General features: G+C 41.5%; 1 protein-coding gene across 3 annotated transcripts; it reads right to left on the bottom strand.

The window, feature by feature from the left end:
- Nucleotides 1–1,549: 1,549 nt before the first annotated feature.
- PRKRA (protein activator of interferon induced protein kinase EIF2AK2) lies at nucleotides 1,550–20,451 on the bottom strand. 3 transcript variants are annotated; one of them, XM_059166925.1, is made up of 8 exons: nucleotides 20,216–20,451; nucleotides 19,493–19,662; nucleotides 16,082–16,163; nucleotides 13,870–13,948; nucleotides 12,708–12,825; nucleotides 11,012–11,106; nucleotides 5,350–5,524; nucleotides 1,550–2,223 (listed from the first exon to the last, which is right to left on the bottom strand). In XM_059166925.1, the coding sequence occupies exons 1-8, from the start codon at nucleotides 20,278–20,280 to the stop codon at nucleotides 2,066–2,068; spliced, it is 942 nt and encodes a 313-aa protein (XP_059022908.1). In that variant the 5' UTR covers nucleotides 20,281–20,451; the 3' UTR covers nucleotides 1,550–2,065. The 3 variants fall into 3 exon arrangements, with proteins under 3 accessions (XP_059022908.1, XP_059022909.1, XP_059022911.1); XM_059166926.1 differs by lacking the exon at nucleotides 20,216–20,451 and having other exon boundaries at nucleotides 16,033–16,163; nucleotides 19,493–19,631; XM_059166928.1 differs by lacking the exons at nucleotides 19,493–19,662; nucleotides 20,216–20,451 and adding an exon at nucleotides 14,875–14,984 and having other exon boundaries at nucleotides 16,082–16,143.
- Nucleotides 20,452–21,322: the final 871 nt, after the last annotated feature.

Genomic DNA, 21,322 nt, shown 5'->3' with positions numbered 1-21,322 from the left:
GTGTGCCAGCAAGCAGCACTCCCAGGGCAGGGGAAACAAGCCAAATACTGGAGGGGAGGCTGCGTGGTGGCTCCAGGCACTCCCTGAGAGCGGGAGACGGATCTTTCTCGTAACGTAATGTCGGTTAACACCGTATCCCAGAAACCTGTTATAACATGGGCACATTTGTGTTCATAATTTATTGAATTCATATTATCATCATATTGGGCTGTTGTGATCTCTATCATTTATTCATCACTTGATGCCTATTGCAGGTTAGAACTGATGCCACAAGGAGGATAGTGGTCAAGTTGCCTGTTCAAAGCCTATTTGGAAAATTTACCTAATGTGGTTAAACAGGTAAAACCGATTTGATAGGTTAAGAGCCTTAAAAAAGGGGGGAGCAAAATGCTATTAAAGATCACCTGCTGCTGTAGCTAACGCCCTAGAAAGTTCCTACAAAGGGGACATTTGAACAGTATCTTTAAAAATGCATGTTTCCTCCAGATCTGGAAGCAGGGAATACCCAGGCAGTAGGCAGGGTAGGACTTCTGGGTGCCCTAGATGGATATATTCACTTCATCAGTACTGTTGAGAACTGAATTATATTGTCCTTTGCCCCACTTGGATCTCTTCTGCTTCCAGTGCCTTATGAAATCTTCCCAATGATGGGGAAGTCAGCATTTTAATGTGCAGAAGTCTGCATCTCTAGAGTTCATTGTGCCCTTTCTCTAGTCCAGAGCATTCATGAAAACCTAAGATCAGTCCAATAACGTACGACCCTGTTTATGCCCAATGTTTCCAGTCTGTGTAGTCCTTAACCTCCTCAAAAATAATACCCTAAATTCCGTGTTTAATTGACATATATAGTTGATAATGTGAAACTAAGTGCTTTTTAGAGTTTTAGATAAGTAATGTCCATTAGTTTTCCTTTATGATGTCATATTCTTAAAGGATTCTACTCTGGTATGAAAAATACTGGTCATAGAATTCTGCTGGATTAACACTTGAGATAGTCAAAACCTGCCTTTATCAATTCGGAGCTCTCTTGCTCTCTGCAGCTTTCCGATTTCTGAAAACAGGCCCGAGACTTCCACTGAATCCACAAGAGTAGCACTATCCGCGGGAGCTGGCGGAGGGACCACTGATGATCGATGGAAACAGAAAAGGCAAAATTAAACTTTGCACCTGAGGCTGATCTCCTAACCTTTCACTCACTCACTGCTTTGTTGGAAACATTCTTGTAACTGAATTAAGTGCACTGGGAAGTTTTGTTTTTGTGATTTACTAATGCTTTTTCAACCACCAACTCCTGTAAAAGGTTGTCAAAGAAAAAGACGATGTTACATTTGCTTGGAGAAAGAACATGGAACATCTATCATCCCATAGATATTTGTAAGTTTTTGCTTAGGCCATGGGTGTTTTATCAACTTGGACTTTCAGAAGGATACTAGAGATAGGTAAGTAACAGAGTATCCGCATCGTGTCACTACCAAGAATGGCTACAGAGAAGGGTCGGTAGATCGGTAACAGTGGGTTGGTACCACTTTCACAAAACGAGCAGAACCCATTACAACAACAGCTCTTTATTACACGGATTCAAATACACAGCAGACCAATCATGTTCCCTGAAATTCAACAGTGACATTCAATGGACGTCTGTCAGCACATTCCTCCAAACTCTAAGGGGCTTCCCTCAAATTCCCTGTACATAGCCTTTTGCAAAGAAGAGGTTAAGCACCAGTAAGAACGACTGTTGCTAGCAGTAGTTTTGTTTCTTTGCTGTCTTCGTCATCCTCATTGTCAACAACATGCACTTTCTTCCCTGTGTGGACGGGGCATTGTAACATGGGTGCTACACTCTGCCTATGGTACAAAGTTTATAAATACAATATAACAGTACAAAGTTGAAGCCATTAAAAATAGTTTAAGAACTACGAGGAGGTCGTTAATTCTGGAGTGTTGATGGAATCTAGGTAGAGATTTAGAAACAACACACAACTCAAATGTAGTAAACATTTTACTTGGTGAGGGGCGCAGAGGGAGTTCTTCTGTGCTACTGAGGGCTCCAGGAGTTGCTTCAGGCTCACTTTCTTTCTGCTATTATCTTTAAATACTGTAGGGCATTGTGAGCTGCGTCGCTCTGCGCGTTGCCACAGGAGATCCCAGAGCCATGACAGACCGTGATGGGGCTGGTGGAGAGTTCGGCGAGACACTGATACTGTCCGTTGGCGCTCAGTTCTTCTGCAATGACACGTTCGAACATGACTGTCAATGTCAAGTGTACAGAAAGCCCATCCTTTATGAAAACAAGTCTTTACTACAGTCTAAATCTATACCACTCCGCTTCCTCCTCAGCTTTATCATTCTTCTCCAAACAGGAAACCAAAATGAGACAGCTCAACCCTAGCAGTTCTCAAACACAGCTGGGCTCGGTAATCACCTGAGGGAGCTTCAAAGGCGAGCAGGTGCTTTGGCCTCACTCCAGCTTGCTCAGTCAGAAACACGGGGTTGGGGGAGGAGGTGCCAGAGTCTTGCATTTTCTTTTTAAAGCTCCTAAGGCCATTCTAATGTGGCTAGCTGAGTAGTGTTTGCAAACTGAACTGAACCATATCCAACTTTTTTTTAGAGGGGAAAAACCCACTGGCTAGAGCATTAGAGAGATTGTGTTTTTCACTATGAAATCTACGGTTATTTTCAAGAGACCTCTGAACCAAGAAATAAATGACTCAGGGCAAGACCTCTCTTTTGCCTTCTGTGTTCTTTCCTTCTACATCTGTGCCGACAGTCTCACTGCATGCTGTGTATGTGGGTTAGGGTGTTTCAAAAACAATACCTAAACTCAGGAAACAAATGTTCTTCTCCTCAAATGATGAATTACTGTCTCTAAGGATGGCTAGATGACACAGGGGAAAGAGAAACAGGTAAGTTACAATTTTTTAAAAAGTGGCCACAATTCAATGTTATCTCAGCCACAGTCAATATAATGGGAAACATTCAGATACAGTGGAGGTGTTTTAATGTGTGAAGAGGCTTTCTAGTTCTGGCACTGAGCTTTTATTTCTTTTTATTTATTATTAATTAATTAGTTAATTTTTAAAGATTTTACTTATTTACTTGACAGAGACACAGTGAGAGAGGGAGAAGCAGGCTTCCTACCAAGCTGGGAGCCTGATGTGGGGCTTGATCCCCGGACTCTGGGATCATGCCTGATCCGAAGGCAGATGCTCACTGAGTGAGCCACCCAGGAACCCTTTTTGTCCTTTTAAACTGAAGTAAAATTCATGTAACATACTATTAACCATGTTAAAGTAACTATGCAGTAATATTTAGTACATTTACAGTGTTGGGCAATTGCCATCTCTAACTACTTACAAAACATTCTCATCATTTTACTTTCCCACGAAGAAATATCATACACTTTGAGAAGTTGCTCCCTACCTCCCCTCCCCCCAAATCCCCTGACAACCACCAATCTATGCAGTAAGCTATCCTGGATATTTCATTTAAATGGTATCATATAATGTGACCCTTTTGTGTCTCACTTTTCACTTAGTAGGTTTTTGAGGTTAATCCATGTGGTAGCATGTCTCAGAACTTCATTTCTTTTCATGGCTGAATATTTAATTGCACATGTATACCACAACTGATTTGTCCATTCATCTGCAGATAGACATTTGGGCTATTTCCATCTCTTGGCTAGTGTGAATAGTACTACTGTGAGCAGGTGTGTACAGGTGTTTGACTACCAGCTTACAATTCTTCTGGGTATAAACCTGGCAGTAGAGTTGCTGGGTCACATGTTAACTCATCTGAAGAGCTGCAAACTTCTGTTTTCCACAGCAGCTGAACCATTTTATATTCCATGCAGTGTGGGAGGGCTACAATTTCACTACATCTTTGCCGACATTTGTTATCTTCTACTTTCTTCATCACAGTCATTGCAGTGGGGACGAACTAGTACCTCATTGTGGTTTTGATCTGCATTTCCCTATGCAGATGACTAAGGATAGTGAGCATCTGTCTGTGTGCCTGTTGGCCATTTGTGTATATTTTTTGGAGGATGTCTAGGTTCTTTTGTGGGTAACTGCATAGAAGTTAGCTAAATTAGTGGACTGTGCTGTTTAGACTGCTGTTCTATATTTAGAAGAACCACTTAGTTCTTAAAATTGGTATGATGCATTTCAAAGGCATCATTAATTCATAACCTCAAAAGCCATCTCAACTTTTTTTCTTTTCCCAGATTCTACCATCCATAGTCCTATTCTTGACCTAGCTTATTCATCTCTGTGTCTGAAACACCTAAAACAGTGTGGGTAACTTAATAAATATTTACTGAATGAATGGTCTCCCATCAGCCACCTCTTCTGACCACGTGCGTCTGTACTAAACTCCCACTTTCCACATCTTTCTTAGTATATATTAAGACATTACACTTTATCTATCACATTCAATCCCAAAGTAGCAGAGAAAATTAAAAATTCTTTAAGCAACTAAACACCAGAGCTGGCAGCTCCTTCAAGCTGGGTCCTCACAGCCCACAAGGATAGAACAAGAGATATCAAATTCTCCACAAATTACACTGATGTCATCAGTTAAAATCAAGACACCAAACACACGTCTGCCAGCTTTATAAAGTAAATTAAAATCCAATGTGACTTGTTTTCTAATCTATCCACAACTGTCTACCTCAATGATTAAGGGTGAGGACATACAAAAGTGGATTGCTGGGATGGAAGAAAGCTATAAAGTGTTTGTGCCCACTGATCTCCTTGAATTGGCCAACAGTGACAAAGTGGAGAGAAGGGGTCTGGCCCCCACCAACTTAGTGCTTGTTCTAGAAATGTGGCTGGTTTTTATTCGTCAAGCTCTCCATCAGAGCTAGTTTAATGGACGCTGGATCTGCAGGGGCTCTTCCCCTGATTGGATTCTACCGCTAACCAGCTACGTCATCTCAGGCAAGTTTCTGAACCTCTCTGTGCCTTCCTTTCTCTCCTCATATATAAGGATAATCCACCTACTTCACAGATTAGTTTGAGAATTTAATGAGCTGAAATATGTAATATCCTCAAAACTGGGCCTTGGCTATAGTAAAACTATAACTATTACCTACTGTTCTCTATTATTATAACATCTATAGAGATGTTAGCTATTATTATTATTTATAAGAATGGGACATACCAGTGATGAATAGAACTCTGCTAATTTTATATGTTTAAACATATGTGTATGAAAGATGTGTATATATATAATATATATGTGAGCCATTTCAGTATCCCTGGTCAATGAAATAAATTGTAATATAGGCTTTGTTTCTGAAATACATTTTAAAAACAGATTTTGAGGTAAGCCAAAGAAAAAAAATCCTACCTATATCCAAATATGTTATATTAAAACCTTGTTCCTTGGCGATTTCACTAAGCAGCTGGATGTAATCTGTATTTGGAATACTGAGAAGGCTCCTTTTCAGTAAGTTGATCTTTTCACCAGGAGAATTCCTCAACGAATGCCAAGTACATCCTAAAGAATGGCCTACTACGTTTGTCTGAAAAACAGAGAAGAAGATTAAAACTCGTAAATCAGACTGACTTCTAACACTATGATATAATTACAAGTATTTATTAGACACTCATATGTAATACCTTATAAAGCATGTTTAAATGAATACTATCTGGTTAACTTTCCCATTTTAAATGAGATAACACCAATAAGCACACACTTAACAAACACTACGACGTCAGAGAAAAAAGCACATGCAATAATACACTGGGAGTTTTTAAAAATACTTTCGTATGGGACAAAGGGCTCTCAGTTAAATTTCCTGAGGCCACATTTAGATGTATAAAATATTTTTTAAAAGATGTAGAAGATATTTAAGAGCAGTATAAACCAAACTGTTAATAACTGAATCTGCCTAATAGCAATTTACAAATTAAAATATAAAATAATTTTATCATTATGATTTCCTGTATTGAATACCAACCAATCACTCTGACAGCTGGGAAGCAAAAAACTGTAGAAAAGGTGCATTGTACAAGTTAGGTTTGAGAAGGACAAGTCTTTCAAATGAATGGCAGGAGATCATAACGTGCTTACCAGCCTTTTCCCAGAACCCAATAGAACGTTCTCCTCTTCCTCTTTTCCTTATTGTCCCCTATATCCTTCCCTTTGCACCTCTGTTCTTAGAATGCTTTACATTTCCATGTTAGCTTATTTTTCTCAAATTGCCTTCATATATTATGCCAAAAAATCTCACAAAACAAACAAACAAAAACTACTGCCCTCTGAAGTTGGGCAACCTATCCATAGTCTTATTAATGAGCCTGGCAAAGATTAAGGGATTTTCAAAAAAATAGATAACAAGAATGGCCAGTATACAGAATTAATAATCTGCAAAATTTGCTAAGCAGAATTTCATTTTCCTTGGTTGGAACTTTAATTTTTTTTTATATAAAATTTTAATTCATTGATAGAGTAATTTCATTTAGAACACGTATATAATGAAGAATAGTCTCTTTCCTTACCACTCCTTCCTGAAGACATGTTTCACTCCCAAAAGGTACTTACTATTAAAACTATTTCTTCAATAATCTTCTATAATTCTAAATTCAAGCGCACATAATCTTTTTATTTTATTTTTTACTTCTTTCTTCCTCCCTCTCTCTCTCTCTCTCTTCTTTGTAGCTCACCTTGCCCACACCTAGGACTATCTTTGTAGGTTTCATCAGTCTAAAAGGTGGAAATAGTTATCTCTTTAATTTCCATGAGTGAAGCTGATCATTTTTTTACCCATTTGTATCCTACAGGGTTATCTTTTTTATTGATGTGTAAGAGCTTTTTATGTGGTACTGAAAATAGTCCAATTACAGACCTGTGTTAAAAGTAATTTGTTCTTGGGGTGCCTGGGTGGCTCAGTGGGTTAAAGCCTCTGCCTTCGGCTCAGGTCATGATCCCGGGGTCCCGGGATCGAGCCCCACATCAGGCTCTCTGCTCAGCAGGGAGCCTGCTTCCCTTCCTCTCTCTCTGCCTGCCTCTCTGTCTACTTATGATCTCTGTCTGTCAAATAAATAATAAATAAAATCTTTTTAAAAATTTTAAAAAATTAATTTGTTCTTATTCTTGGTTTTATTTACAGATTTTTAAACTTTTTTGCAGTATAATAGATTTTATGGGGTCAAATTTATCAGTTTTTTACTACTTTACATCTTCCAGGTTTTAGGTTCTATTACAAAGATCTCCTCTATGCTAAGAATTTTAAAAAGCAAAGCTCTTCTGTGTTTTCTCAAACTTGGTTTCAATTCTTAGGTTCAAATTTTTGATCCATCTAAAATTTGTTTTGATATAAGGAGTAAGGCAGCAGCCTAAATACGCCACACTCACACCCCCGCGCCCCCGCACACATCCTCCCCTCCACCCCCCACTGCAAATGTGGCTGTAAGTTATTTCTACATCATTTATTGACTCATCCATCCTTTTGCCCACATATCTGAAGTCTCACTATTGTCATATACTCTACTCCTATGTGGATTATTGTCTGCACCTTGATTCTCTATTCTGTCCTCTATCCCTGTACCATACACGTTTCAGCACTAGAGATTCATAGTGTGTTTCATTCTCTGGTAGGTAGAGTCCCACTCTACCTTTTCAGTTTTCTTGGCTATTCTTGAGAGTTTATTTCTCTGGATAAACTTGGTAAAGCTGTATTGTGATCCAAGATGAATTCTGGTAGATTTAGAGTGAGACTACATTGCCTTTTTATATATTTTACAATATTGAGTCTTCCTACTGGAAATAGGTAGCTTTACATAAATTCAATTTCTGTTAATCCCTCAGTAGAGTTTGGAAGTCTTTTTCACATGGGTCTGCACATTTTAAGTTTATTCTCCAGCACATTCTCCTCTTTCCTATTATTGAAATCTTTTTCATTCTAACTTTTAATATTTATAAATAGGAAAACTACTGATTTTTTTCCCCTAGTATACTTTTTAAGGACAGATTTCTCTTTTGCTTTAAAATGATCAATGTTATCAATCTTCATAAATTTTGTTAATAAAACACATACCACAAAAAGTCAAAAAGTACAGAATTATAAAAGCAACACTCCTGAACTCATTTCATCCCTACCTTCAGCCCCCTTTCCAGAAGCAATTTTTAACACTCTTCTTTAATTATTCTAGTGGTTACCTTCATAATCCTAAATATGAAAAAGCTATTGGTTTTATACATTAATTTTATGATCAATCACCTTGATGAATTCTCTTATTCTAGAAATTTTTCTTTTACAGGGCTTTACAGGGACACAATCATATTATTTGTAGTTAATGATCATGTTTATCTCTTCTTTTTAAATATTCAACCTCATTGTTTTTATCTAATTACATTGATTGGTACTTCTAGAACAAGATTTTTAAAATGGCATTCATGGATATCCGTGTCTTTTTTTCTGAAATTAATGTAAACATGTAACTGTGATTTTGATTTTTTTTTGAGGTATCTTTTGAGTCACAATAGGGATATGTTTTTAAATTTTTATTTAAATCCAATTCAGTTAATTGTATTATTAGTTTCAAGGGTAGAATTTAGTGATTCATCAGCTGTATAGAACTCCCAGTGCTCATACCATGTGCCCTCTTTAATGCTCATCGCCCAGTTACCCCATCCCCTCACCCATGTCCCCTCCAGTAACCCTGTGTCCTAGAATTAAGTATCTAGACACAGATACTTGGTTTGCCTTCCTCTCTATTTTCTTTTTTTAGAAGATTTTGTTTGTTTGTTTGTTTGTCAGAGGGAGACCACGTCCAGGCGTGTGCATGAGTAGAGGGAGCGGCAGGCAGAAGGAGCAGCAGGCAGAGGGAGCAGCAGGCAGAGGGAGCAGCAGGCAGAAGCAGCATGCTCTATGCTGAGCTAGGAGCCAGATTGGGTACTCAATCCCAGGACCCAGGATCATACCTGAGCTGAAGGCAGATACTTAACGGACTGAACCACCCAGGTGTCCCTCCTCTCTACTTTCATCTGATTTTACTTTTCCTCCCCTTCCCCTATGTTCATCTGTTCTGTTTCTCAAAACAATAGGGATATTTTTAAAAGAGTTTATCAATGATTGCTAAATATCTTTTTGGCATCCATTGACTTGTTTTTCTCCTTTGACCCATTAAGGTGATTAATTATTGTAACAGATTTATAGGACCCAGCCTTGCATTCCTGAAATGCAGAAGAAATATCCTTGTGTTCCTGAAAGAATAATATACCAGAAAAAAGTTGGGCAACTTTTTTCTGGTATATTATTCTTTTACTGTTCTACTGGATATTTTACTAAGGTGTTTCACTATAAGGGAGCTTAATCCATAATTTTTTCCATTGGGATTTGCTACTGTCAGGTTTTGGTGTTAGTGTTATGTTAGTTTTGAAAAACAAATTTAAAAGCTTCCCCTCTGTATATATGTATTGCCTGGAAGAGTTTAAATAGCATTGGAAATTATTTCTTCCTTGAATATTTAACAGAATTCACATATAAAACCACTTATAAACTTATCTGTGCTTTGTGATTTCAGTGTCCTTTCTGATCCAATTTTAAAACAAGTGAATGCACTCTTTAATGTTTTTCTATTAAGAATGTAAAACCAAAAATTTTTTTACTTTGTGTACGGTCTTCGATTTTTTTTCCTACAGGATGAGCCCTTATTTTGTTCTCATCATCTAGGACACTACTATAGTCCTCACTTCTCATGTCCCACCTAATAAATCCTCAGATAATGTACCATGAGATGGAGAATATCATAATCTCAAACAATATGTCACCGGTAACTCAATCTCTTACACTCTGTATTTGTTTGCCCAGCTGCCTACTCCATGTCTTTACTTAATTCTCTAAACACTTCAGATTGAATATATCCTACTCGCTATAGGTATGAACTCATTGCAGATATTAACTCAGAATCTTCTCTCCCTCATGTCCCACTCGTCTTCTGTGCTCCCCACACTACTGAATGGTACCACCATCTACTCGGTTGTCCATCTAGCTTACTTTCTCCTTTCCCCTTAGTCCCAATCAACTGCCATGCCCTCCTCACTCCAGTTTTCTAAATAATTTTTAAACTAACCGTGTCGACTGCCACTAGCTTAGTCCAGGCCACCAACATGTCTCATCCATTTTTTGTAAAACATTCTACAGGTCTCTGAGTCTAAGACTCATTCTCTCACCATAGTGCAGCCAGTGATTCCCCTTCTAATCCTGTCCTTCCCAGCTTAAAATTCTTAAATTTTAAGGAAGAATTTATCAGTGATTGCCAAATATCATTTTTACTCCACCCTCGGGATAAAGTTCAATCTCTTGACTATAGTAGTCCCTTCCAGATTTAATCCCAAAGAGGCCTTCTGGCCTCATTTTTGAGACACCCTCCTCCAACTCTATGCTCTAGCCAAACCAAACTACTTGGGATTCTCAGATGACATAAAGTATTTTACTCCTGGTCTGTGTAGGTGCTCTTTTTTCTCTTTGGAATTCTTTCCTACTGTTCTCATCCTGTAGGTCTTGGCTTAGATATTACCTCCTCCAAGAAGTCCTCCTAAAATCCCCAGTCTTGGCTGGATCCTTCTAGGTTGCCAAGCCCTCTCTGTAAGGACTAGTCCATCAGGTTATTTTCTCTTTTAGTGGGCTACAAACTCCCGAGTGGCTGAGACTGTCTTATTCAGATGCACAGAAGCTGGCACAAAGTTCGGCACACAGTACGAGCTCACTAAATGTCTGCTGAGTGGATAAATGAATTAATGCATTGTCAATGGGAAGACAAAATGGCAATATTGGCTTATCATCTTTCGATCCCATCATGTGATTTTTAAACTTGACTCCCAAGTGCTCTTACCTGGTCACCCTTGTGACAGCTAAAATTGGGGTCGTGTACATCTGAACAGTGAAGAGATTTTTAAAAATTATGACTCTCAAGTGTCTCTACAACAAGGAATCTAGGCAAGTTTCCTACAGCAAGAGATGCTTAATCGTATTGTCATCACAGGCATCTTGATCATTACTTACTAAAGAAATGTGGTTCTCTGGAGAAATATTACTGAATTTGGCAAGAAATTTCTCAGCAGCGTTTCTCTTGGCTTGCTTTTTTGATGCCCCCTTTCCTAAATAAAAAAAGAAATGGTAGGTTTAGAAAAGAAATTAGTGTCCATAAAGTATTATTTTTTTGATCAGAGAACTATACTATTCTTTTGCTGACATCTTTGTTTATTGTGCTTCATACAACTATTAGTTCTTTTTTAAAAAAGATTTATTTAGTTTAGAGAAAAAGTGAATGCACACGAGTGTGAGGGGTGGGGGGAGAGGGGCGGGAGAGAGGGAGGGAGAGTCCAGACTCCGTGCTGAGAGAGGAGACCCATACAGGGCTCAATCTTACAACTCTGATATCACGACCTGAGCCAACACCCAGAGTCGGGTGCTTAACCAACTGTGCCACCCAGGCGCCTCAATACAACTATCAATTCTTACATTTCTGAAGGCATTTCTTTGACATTTTTTCTTTAATAGTTACACTTTCTGTTTTTAACAGTTATATTTCCCTATGGCCTAGCTTTAATGAATCATACTTGGTTTAATTCTGACCAAGTATTCAAATTTATCAAGGTACACCTGAATTATAGCTCTTATCTCTTAAGGTTACTTCTGACTTACCATCTTCTACAAACTGACAAACATGTGGAATTTTTCTTTAACATGAATAAGAAGGGCACAGGAGATACTGCAATTGAAAGATACCATAAGTAGCATCTCCTGTCATGCTTTTTGTTTTACAGATTTAAAAACTGAGGCCTAGAGAGATTAAGTAATTTGCCAACTCTCGCAAATCAAGGTGCATCAAGAAAGGACACAAGGTGGGGTGCCTGGGTAGCTCGGTGGTTTAAGCATCTACCTGCATTGACTCAGGTCATGATTCCCAGGATCCTGGGTTGGAGATCCATGTCGGGCTCCTTGATCAGTTGGGGAGCCTGATTCTCCCTCACCCTCTACCCCTCCCCAACCGCTGTGCATGCTCTCTCAAATAAATAAATAAAATCTTTTAAAAAAAGAATGGAAGTTGGGGTTCCCACTTGCAGTCCAATGCTTTTTGCATTGGGCAAACGGTTGTTCATTACTTGAAACAGATACCTAGTCAATTCCATTTCATGCCATTTTAAGAATGATAGAAACACGGTGAGACGTTACAATAGGGACCCTCACTTAGTACTCTATTAAGTGACTTTCCCCCCATTATTTCTGGCCCTTATAACAAGGAAGTTGCTATCATTCAAAGGGATAATTTCTACTTTATTTTTAGCTCACGCTATTTTTTGCCATCTAGCCTCTTATTAATCATCTTATTTTCAAATGTGATCGTCTTCTAGTCCTCCAATTTTCTCGAACAGCTGTTGAAACTTCCAAGAGATTTACATTGCTTTTTTCTAAAATGATTCTAACACATCAACACAAAGTATGTAAAGTCAATTATTTCCATAAATGAGCTTCTCCAGGATTTTTAAAAATATCATATTAAGAAGCATAAGTATTCTTAAGCCAAATATTTATACTTAAATTCAACTGCAGAAAGAGACAGTGGAATAGGAGTGTATCAATTTTTCCCCCCACAGAAATATTTGAAAGAAAATCACAACAGAACTTTCTATGGTCATTCATCATCTGAAAATATTTCAAACGTCTTCAGTTGTATAAGAGTAAAAGAAATACCTACCAGTTTCCATAAACGACTCTAGCCTACAAATTGTGGTATATTCTCTCTTATGCGCAGGTCCTCCCTCTTGGGAAAGGGTATATTCAGGAAGTCTCCAGCCATGATGAATAGCCAACTCCTAGAAAATCGAGATGAGGCTGTAGTAGTAATTTTTACTATGCAATGGCTTAATCACATACATGATACTTTCATGATTTTGATCCCATCTCTTTTTATATGTTTGAAAAGAATAATGATATTTTGCAATGGAAAAACGGGGGAAGACTTTATACACCCCATAAATATTCCTGCATTTTATATCTTGCAAGCCCACAATACCACAACTGAAGCAGTTTGCTGCTAGGATAGGAATGGTGTTCCCCTATTAAGCCATAGCAAGCAAATATCAAAGAGCTCAAAGAGAAAGAGAAGCTACTATGGCCCTCCTGGGGAACATCTACAGGTCTCACTGTCAGCAGTTCCAATGCCTCTCCCTCCTAGTTACAGACTTCCTCCCCACAGCTGGCTAACTACCGCACTGGAACAAGAGCAGATGCGCAAAGGCAGCAAACAAACAGACTTGGACAGAGCTGAGGAAAGAGCAGGTGAAGAAAACTAAAGAAAAAGACAGCAAGAAAGGGACCAAAAGATGGGCTGGATAACGGGGAGGGGAGCTGTCCAACAGAGCACATGGATAAATCTGCAAGAAGGATATTCTGCGTGCAGAAATTCAAAGCTGAATTTTTTTTTTTTTTTTTTTTTTGGTAGAATAAGCAAATAGACTACTTCCCCTCTCTTGAGGTAGGTTGCCAGATCTGGATTCTTTATAAAATCTTCTGTATTAACAGAAGTAGAAAGAGGTTTGTCACAACAGTGGCATGAAATATGCTTAGAGTATAAAACACTCTACCCATGTGCACTGGGGTCCTGTTGATCTCAAATGAGAATTCCACAAAACAAAGGCAGATACTGTATATGGAAGAAAATCCAAAACATAAATAAATAGGAAAATAATTGCAAGTATGTGCTGTAATATCTAGTGATCATAACCGGAAAAACAAAATATTATACCATCTTATCTTTGAAAGATTTATTCCTTGTTTCAGCCCTTGTCATATGATCAATTTATGACATCTTTCTTCAATAGACAAAGTGTTATGTAAGGAAAAACCCTCTGACTTACCTGTAATGAACCAATAGGGTTAAGCTGATTCTTTGGTTGCTTAGAAGGGTCAGGCATTAAGGGGTCAGGAACTGCAAAGCTGAACATTTTTTTTTTTAATGTTATAAAACAAAATAATTTCCCCCAAACTATTAAGTAAATGACAAGCATTTCTTATTTCATCCTCCATGCCCCTGCTGTTCTCCATGGGATGCCCTTCTCTCCCACCTCATCTATGAGCATGTGATCTATCCACTAACCAAGGTATATCTCAAATGCCACTTCCTCTTAGAAACCTATATTATTATGAAACATAATGGAGCATAATTTCTCCCTCCTTTGAACCATTATTAAGGTTTAGGTTGACCCTTTCTTAGGCAAATTATTTTACCATAAATTCTACACTCTTACAAATACATATAATTTGTCCATCCCTCACCACGTCGCTCCTTGTTCAGATGTGAAATCCCTGATGACAGAGCCTATGAACTACTTACCTCCATCAGCCTCACAGGACTGTGCATATAGTAGGTGCTCAATAAAAATGTTTAAATAAACCATAGTACTGTCCCAGCTACACAAAAAGGGAAAGACTAGTGATCGGACAGGAAATTTAGCCTGGTATTGTGCAAGATACAGATCATAATGCTGTTTTTCCACTAAAATAATTATGGGAGAAAAATCCATCTGATCTATCATCTGCTCCATGCTAGAACAACCCTCCTGAGATTGGTATGTACCCTGCATCAAGTAGATGGCCTACATGTACCTGGTTTTAGCACGTGGGGACTATGGTTGGGGAAAAAGAGAACAGTGTCTTCTAACTCGTTTGAAATTACTCATTATTTAGGCGATGAGTTTCTAGCCCCGAGTAAAGCTACATTCAAGGTTACTACCTCCCAGGTGACTGAGGAGTCACTTTTCTATGACAAAAGCGGTTTAGTTATTGCCACTTCATCAGGTTGCTTTTTCACTGCCAGAATCTCAAGCTTTACATAGGCTGATGAGACAGGAATAGTCACTTACTATGCTGCACGCCGAAGCTACCCAAATAATTGTGATGGAGAAGTGAGAAAGTCTCTGTATTAAATCAGGCCACTTTAGGCCTGATTACAGCTTAGTAATTCCCATCTTATCTGTCAAGAAGCACAAATATATAGTAAAGTTTGTTAGCCTTTTTTTGCTGACAAAGTGAAGTGTCCCTGTGCAGAAAGGACACTCCATATGTTCATTTCTACAGATATACTTAACACTTTGGGTTGACCTTTGGGCAGCACAGAAATAGCATGGTTATCACTGGCAAGGGGGAGAATCTGACACCTGCCATGTCGCTGGGCATATCTTCAAAGCCAGCATAAATCAGCTATAATGTATGACCCCAAAGACTTAAGCATTGTTTTGGGAGATCTAAAGCTTGTCAATGCTTCATTCCAAGCTACTCAAATGCTTTGGAAGGGCTTGGGAAGGGGAGAAGCACCGCATGAGAACCTAAGTACATGCTAGACCAAAAGTTTTGAAGCTAGAGGAAAACCCCTTCTCAATTCCCGTGGACCTCTGCTTTCAACGCTGAGCAGGCACCAGACTACACTCCAGGAATAACTGAGTGCATGAGAAGAGAAGAATTTAAAGGCTCAGGATGCTCCAGACTGTGTCCATTAGAAACCACAGGACCTCACTCTACGATACATGAGAAGCTCCAGGACCAATATTTTCCAAAAGCACCTAAAGTGACAACAAATTTATTTTGGAATAAAATCTCATCAAGGGTTAACATCCCACTTAATGGCACTTAACATCTTCTTATATTTGGTATACATTCTATAATAAAAAGAAATCACTTTGTCGCCTTCCAAATTAGAATCTTCTGAAGAGTACTTTCCACTGACCTTTTTGCACTTCACAACTTATTTTATGTAGTGTAGATATTATTACAGTCTTAACACAGTAAGATATCTTCCAGAAAAACTGGGGTTCTTTACTGTTGCAACCCACTGAGGGGAGAAAAAAAGCCTCATTCCTGAGAGCTTTCATTTAACACTTAATTGCTGGATTGAATTTCTTAAGGATAAAGTCATCTTTAACGGATGACCGACCGGTTTTCTCAAGGAAATAGAATTTTAGAGCGAATACTAACAACTGTTCACTTTGTTGCTTTTGTGAGCTTGTTCAAACTTATAATCTTACCTCAGCCATGATATTTTTGAGCTGCAGAATACAAAGAAATTTAGCTCACCAAATACTTGCATTGGCTTTCAAAATGTTTATGGCAGCCTCTGCAGCTCTATGTTTCGCCAGCTTCTTACTTGTACCTTCACCTGAATTAAGGTTAGGAAAAAAGAAATGTCTTTATATGCTGTGAAAGTGTGAGGCTTGCATAGACATTTGCATAATACAAAGCAAAGTCACTATGTGTTTCTATACATACATACATACACAAGGGTAATAAAAAAATATACTACGTATTGTAACAAGTCTCTACATGAAATTCATACATTAAAAACCTGTGATTTTAAGTTTTATGTATCTAATTCTATGTACACCTATATGCAAAAATTCTTGTGTACGGTTGTTTATTACAGACAATGGTAATAAAGTAGACCAGGTCACACTTTTTGAAAAAATGCAACTTAGTACTTTACTCTTCCTTATTCCTGGAGAGAGAGCAAACTCTTCTTTGGCAAGAAGTCTCCTTCAAGGGAGCCACTTATATCAACACTGTTTGACAGCAAAATGTGCACAATCTTATTTCAATAGTCCATCCTAAACTGAGTTTAACTCTGTTTGGCTAAGCAATCCTGGCTACATGTTGGGTACATTGGGAGAAGGCTTCTACAGGGAACGTGAGAGATTATGCCATGTGTCTTTCACACAATCTATATCCCTTACCTTCATAGCTAACAGGGTGTCGGGGACTGGGCCTGACTCATTACTGAAACTGCAGCCTAATTTCAGTAAGCCATCACACCTGTTAAATGGTAAATTGAATCTCTTGCCCTTCTGAGTTCAAGCTAGGTGCTGAGAACCTTTCATAAGTGGTACCAGAATACTGATGTCCATTTCTCTGGTGTGGAGGAAAGAAACAGGATATGGAATGAATTTCAACCGTGACCCTCAAATGTCAGAGGACACACAAACCATACATCTTTATCTACTAACCTAAGGACTTAAGAGATATCAGAGAGTGTGAGCCAGAATCCCAGCCCTTAAGGAGCACACAGCCCAGTGCAGGATTTTTTCTGTGAAGAGGCCTCTGAAATACAGTCGTAGGTGTTACAGCCAAAGCGCAGACTGGAGGGGGAACCACGCAAAAGGGGCAGCTCCCCTCCTCTTGGTAAGGATTCAGAAAGGTTACAGGAAGGAAGAGATAGTTGAACGAAGACATAAAAGACTAGTAAAAGCTAGTAAGGTGAAGAGAGCTGGGGCGAGGGGGTTAGGAAGAGCATTCAGGGTGGAGAAAAGAACACCTGCTGGGGCCTGGAGGTAATGGGGAGCATGGTGTTCTCAAGAGCTCAGAGCAGCTGGGGAGATAAGAGCTTAAGGAAACGGGTTTTGAGATAAAAGACCATAGGGCTGGGACAGTAGGAAGAGAGGTCAAAGAGCAGTCTTCTAAATTTGTGCTTCTCAAACTTGAATGTGCATAGGAATTGCCTGGGAATTCTGTTCAAATGTATACTCTGATCCCACAGGTCTAGCATGGGGTTTGATATTCCAGAGCATTTGCAGCAAGGGCCCAGGTGATGGTAATGCTGCTGATGATCACATTTCAAGAAGCAAGGCCATTAAGTCATATTAAGAAATCTGTATTTAACCAGAGGGTGATGGGCACACCTTTGAACGAATTTTAGGAGCAAGAAGCACACAAACAGATCTAAAGAGCCAGTGTCATATGAGAATGGACAGCCTGGGACTAGAAGCTGAGAGAGCAGCAGCAAGGTGACAGCTGTGGTCCACATGCGAGACAACGGCGGTCCAGACTGCAGCAGCGGGAAGCAGGGAGATGCCAGAGCTGCTTAAGAAGTAAGACTTGGGGGACGCCTGGGTGGCTCAGTTGGTTAAGCAGCTGCCTTTGGCTCAGGTCATGATCCCAGCGTCCTGGGATCGAGTCCCACATCGGGCTCCTTGCTCCGCAGGGAACCTGCTTCTCCCTCTGCCTCTGCCTTCCACTCTGTCTGCCTGTGCTCGCTCTCACTCTCTCTCTCTCTGACAAATAAATAAATAAAATCTTTAAAAAAAAAAAAAAAAAAAAAAAAAGAAGTAAGACTTGGTGGAAGAGTGGGCAAGAGGCGGATGGAGAGCGAGAGGAAGGAGTCACGAAAATGAAACTCAACTTTCCACTGTGAGCAAATGGGTGACGGTGGCGCCTTTAGTGAGTGAGGCAATGAAGGGAGAACAGTCTTAAGGGAAAAGAGATGGTCTCAGTCTCGGACAAGGTGAGACTGAGATGCCTTTGGGTCATCCAAGTGAAGAGGCATAGCAAGCACAGGTTGATAGACTGTTCCACAACCAGACCTGGGCTGAATGAAGACAGAAATTTCAGGATGTTCAGCCTTAGAGAGCACTTGATCCAATGGAGAGGCATAAACTTGCACAGAAAGACAGGGCAGTGGGAGGAGAGCAGGGGCCTAAGAGGAATGGTTGGTTGCCCTAGGTTGTTAATCCCTGGGCCCAAAAACACACTGAAGGGGAAAAGACTCTTTACTTAAATGTTCACTGAGTATTTAAAAATAGACCTGTTAAGGAGTAAGGCAACGATTCCATGGTTCATTATGAGGAAACTTCCAGCTAGCACCTACAATCCACCTGCCTCATATAAAGCCTCAAAATTAAAGTTGTTTCAAAGAAAATAGTGGAATCCAGATTTTCAGGGATCTAAACAAATGATGTCTTTAGATGAGGAAATGATGCAACTCCAGCCTTCCTGCTGAATTGTTTTCTTGGCATTCTTCAGAATTAAATGTAGTATTATTTTTTATGCCTGCATTTACAAATGGCAAATTTAGTTATCATTCGTTCAAGCTCACAAACCATAAGGGGAGTCTGAGCTCTGAAACTTCATTGTTACGTGTCTTTGGGCATGTTAACCTGTTTTCTCATGTATAAAAAAGGAGATTACATCTTACTAAAACCTGTAAAAAGTGTTAGGAACTAGATGGTGCTAGGTGCTATGAAATATGGTATTTGCTATGAAATATAGTATTTGAGCTGTCTTCCTCACTTGGATACACAAACAAGTGTGGCACAATGGGCCCCAAGTGCCAGATGAATCACCAAACAGGGGTGAGGCTCAGAAAATTCTGTGCACATGTCTCTTGGCATCTTCTATAATCTATGAAACTTGTCAGCACCTACTGATCCAGCTATGGTTGCTCCAAAAACCTTTCCTGCGTCTCCCTAATTCTTAAAGAACCCTAGGAGGATCCTAGGGCATGTTTCTGAGCTTTTCTTGGTATCTGGAGAAGAGAAAATTAGGGAGAGAATCAGATGGAGCTGGAAAGTCCCCATGACCTGAGATGAGAGGTCGCAGTTTCAAGAGCCTACTCCTCACAGCCGTCCCTGGTAAAAAGGGCACTTTTCCGAACTGAAAAGCAATACCAAGTCTTGCCGGACAACCCACACGCGCATGGGGTTAACTGTGCATACAGACCTGTGCAGGTTATGTCACCAACGGTTACTCTGAAGGTGAAAGTGGGTACGTGTATTTGCACATCCGATCTTTCACATTCATAAACCGGGATGTTCTTGGTCTTCATGCCGTATTCGTGTAATACCTGAATTGGTGTTTTCCCTGGCTTAGCTGTTATCATCTTCCCCAAACTGCAAAAACCAGAAAAAGGTGCGCTTTGCATGCCAAAGCGGGTAGGGAAGCAGAAGCATACAGAAGCTAGCTCTGACTGCCACCAACACTGACGCGGGAGGCGCCGAATCTCCCCTGCCGTCAGCGCCAGAGATGGCGAATCGCACCAGTCTCCGGGCCCCGCTGCGGCGGGCAACCGGCAGGGTGAAAGAGGGCTTTGGGGCGATAACTTGAAAGCGGGTGGGAGAAAGTCCCCGAAGTCTCGGGCGCTGCAATCTCTCAGGACCAAACCCACAGAACCGGTCTCCCGGGTGGCGGCGGCGCGCCACCTCCGCCCACCCCGCGCGCAGCCTGGGGCCGCAAGAGGGGCGGGGCCAGGCCGCAGACCCCAGCCCGCGCGCGGCCGGGAGGGCGGAGCCGAGTGCCCCCGGGTCCGCCCGCAGCCGCTGGGGCGAGGGCGACGGGAAGGGGCTTTACCCAGAATGCCGCTGGAAAGCGGGCTCCTCCGCCCCGCCTCTCGCGCCCACCACTCCCGGCCCTGCCCGGCTCGGCCCCTACTATTCGGGCGCTGACCTGAAGGTCCCGCTGTCCTCGCGCTCCAGCGGCGGGGCCGCGGCGCGATGCCTGCTCTGGGACATAGCGAGAAGGGACGGCTTGGCGGCAGACGGAAGAGCGGTGCGGAGCGATGTCCTCGCTCCCCGGGTCAGCCGGTCCCCGAGAGGAGCGCTCCAGCGCCGCCGCCGCCGCCTCCTGGACTCCCCCTTTCCTCCCGGCTTGCGTCCCTCTTGCGAGGGGGACGGGCGGGGGCGGAGTTTGGGTGCAGCAGTGCCGGCCACGCCCCCTCGCTGCCCGGGCTGCGGGCCGACTCCAAGCTGAGCCCCGCCTACCGGCTCTCCAGTCTCCTGGGCGCCCGGCCCTGCCCCCTCCCCTCTAGACTCCGCCACTCTTCCCCGGCCCGGCTCCTCCGGCTCCCGCGGGTTCCCAGATTCCGTCCGGCGGATTCCAAGCGCTTACCCGCCTACCACCGCCTAGGTGTGGCCGCAAGTTTATGGCCTCGGTAAATGGAGGCGGTTTCCGTCCGGGAGAGGCGGCTAAAATTTTCGGAGGCAAGCCTCACGGTGGGCGAGGCCTGAGGCTCAGCTTCTTTTTCCGAGCTGGGGCTGAGGGAGGCTAGGGATCAGGGCTGCGTCACTTTAAGCGAAAGATTTCAGGATTCTAAATGCAAAATTGCTACGGAAAGTCCCTGGACCTGGCCCCGAAGCTTGGGACTTGCGGTATATCCGCCCTGGGGGACTGCAGTGGGCTCTGCCGGTCTGAGTCCTGCCTTGAGGAGCTCGCAAGGATGTCCGGGGACTCCCCACCCCACGCCCAACTCCTTTCCGTCCGGGTGGTTTCCATTGTCTCTAGGCTTTCGTCGCGGCTGGACGCTGGGCAAGCAATGCCCGTTAGGTGTGAATGAAGGCTTTTCTGTAGGCTCCAATAAAATGCTGTTTCTCTACACCTGTGTTGTTAGTCGTAATTGCGTTTGCCTGGGATGCACCACCTTAGGTGGGGATCGGATAGCGACGGTAGATGATGAGTCGCCTCGGGTATTGCTAGCCACTTGCAGAAATGACTCCCCGGGGCGCCTGGGTGGCTCAGTGGGTTAAGCCGCTGCCTTCGGCTCAGGTCATGATCTCA

Source organism: Mustela lutreola, chromosome 3, assembly GCF_030435805.1.
Source record: "Mustela lutreola isolate mMusLut2 chromosome 3, mMusLut2.pri, whole genome shotgun sequence".
Taxonomy (NCBI): Eukaryota; Metazoa; Chordata; class Mammalia; order Carnivora; family Mustelidae; genus Mustela; species Mustela lutreola.
The sequence above is the reverse complement of the archived record's forward strand: the minus strand, read 5'-3'. Positions and strand labels throughout refer to the sequence as shown.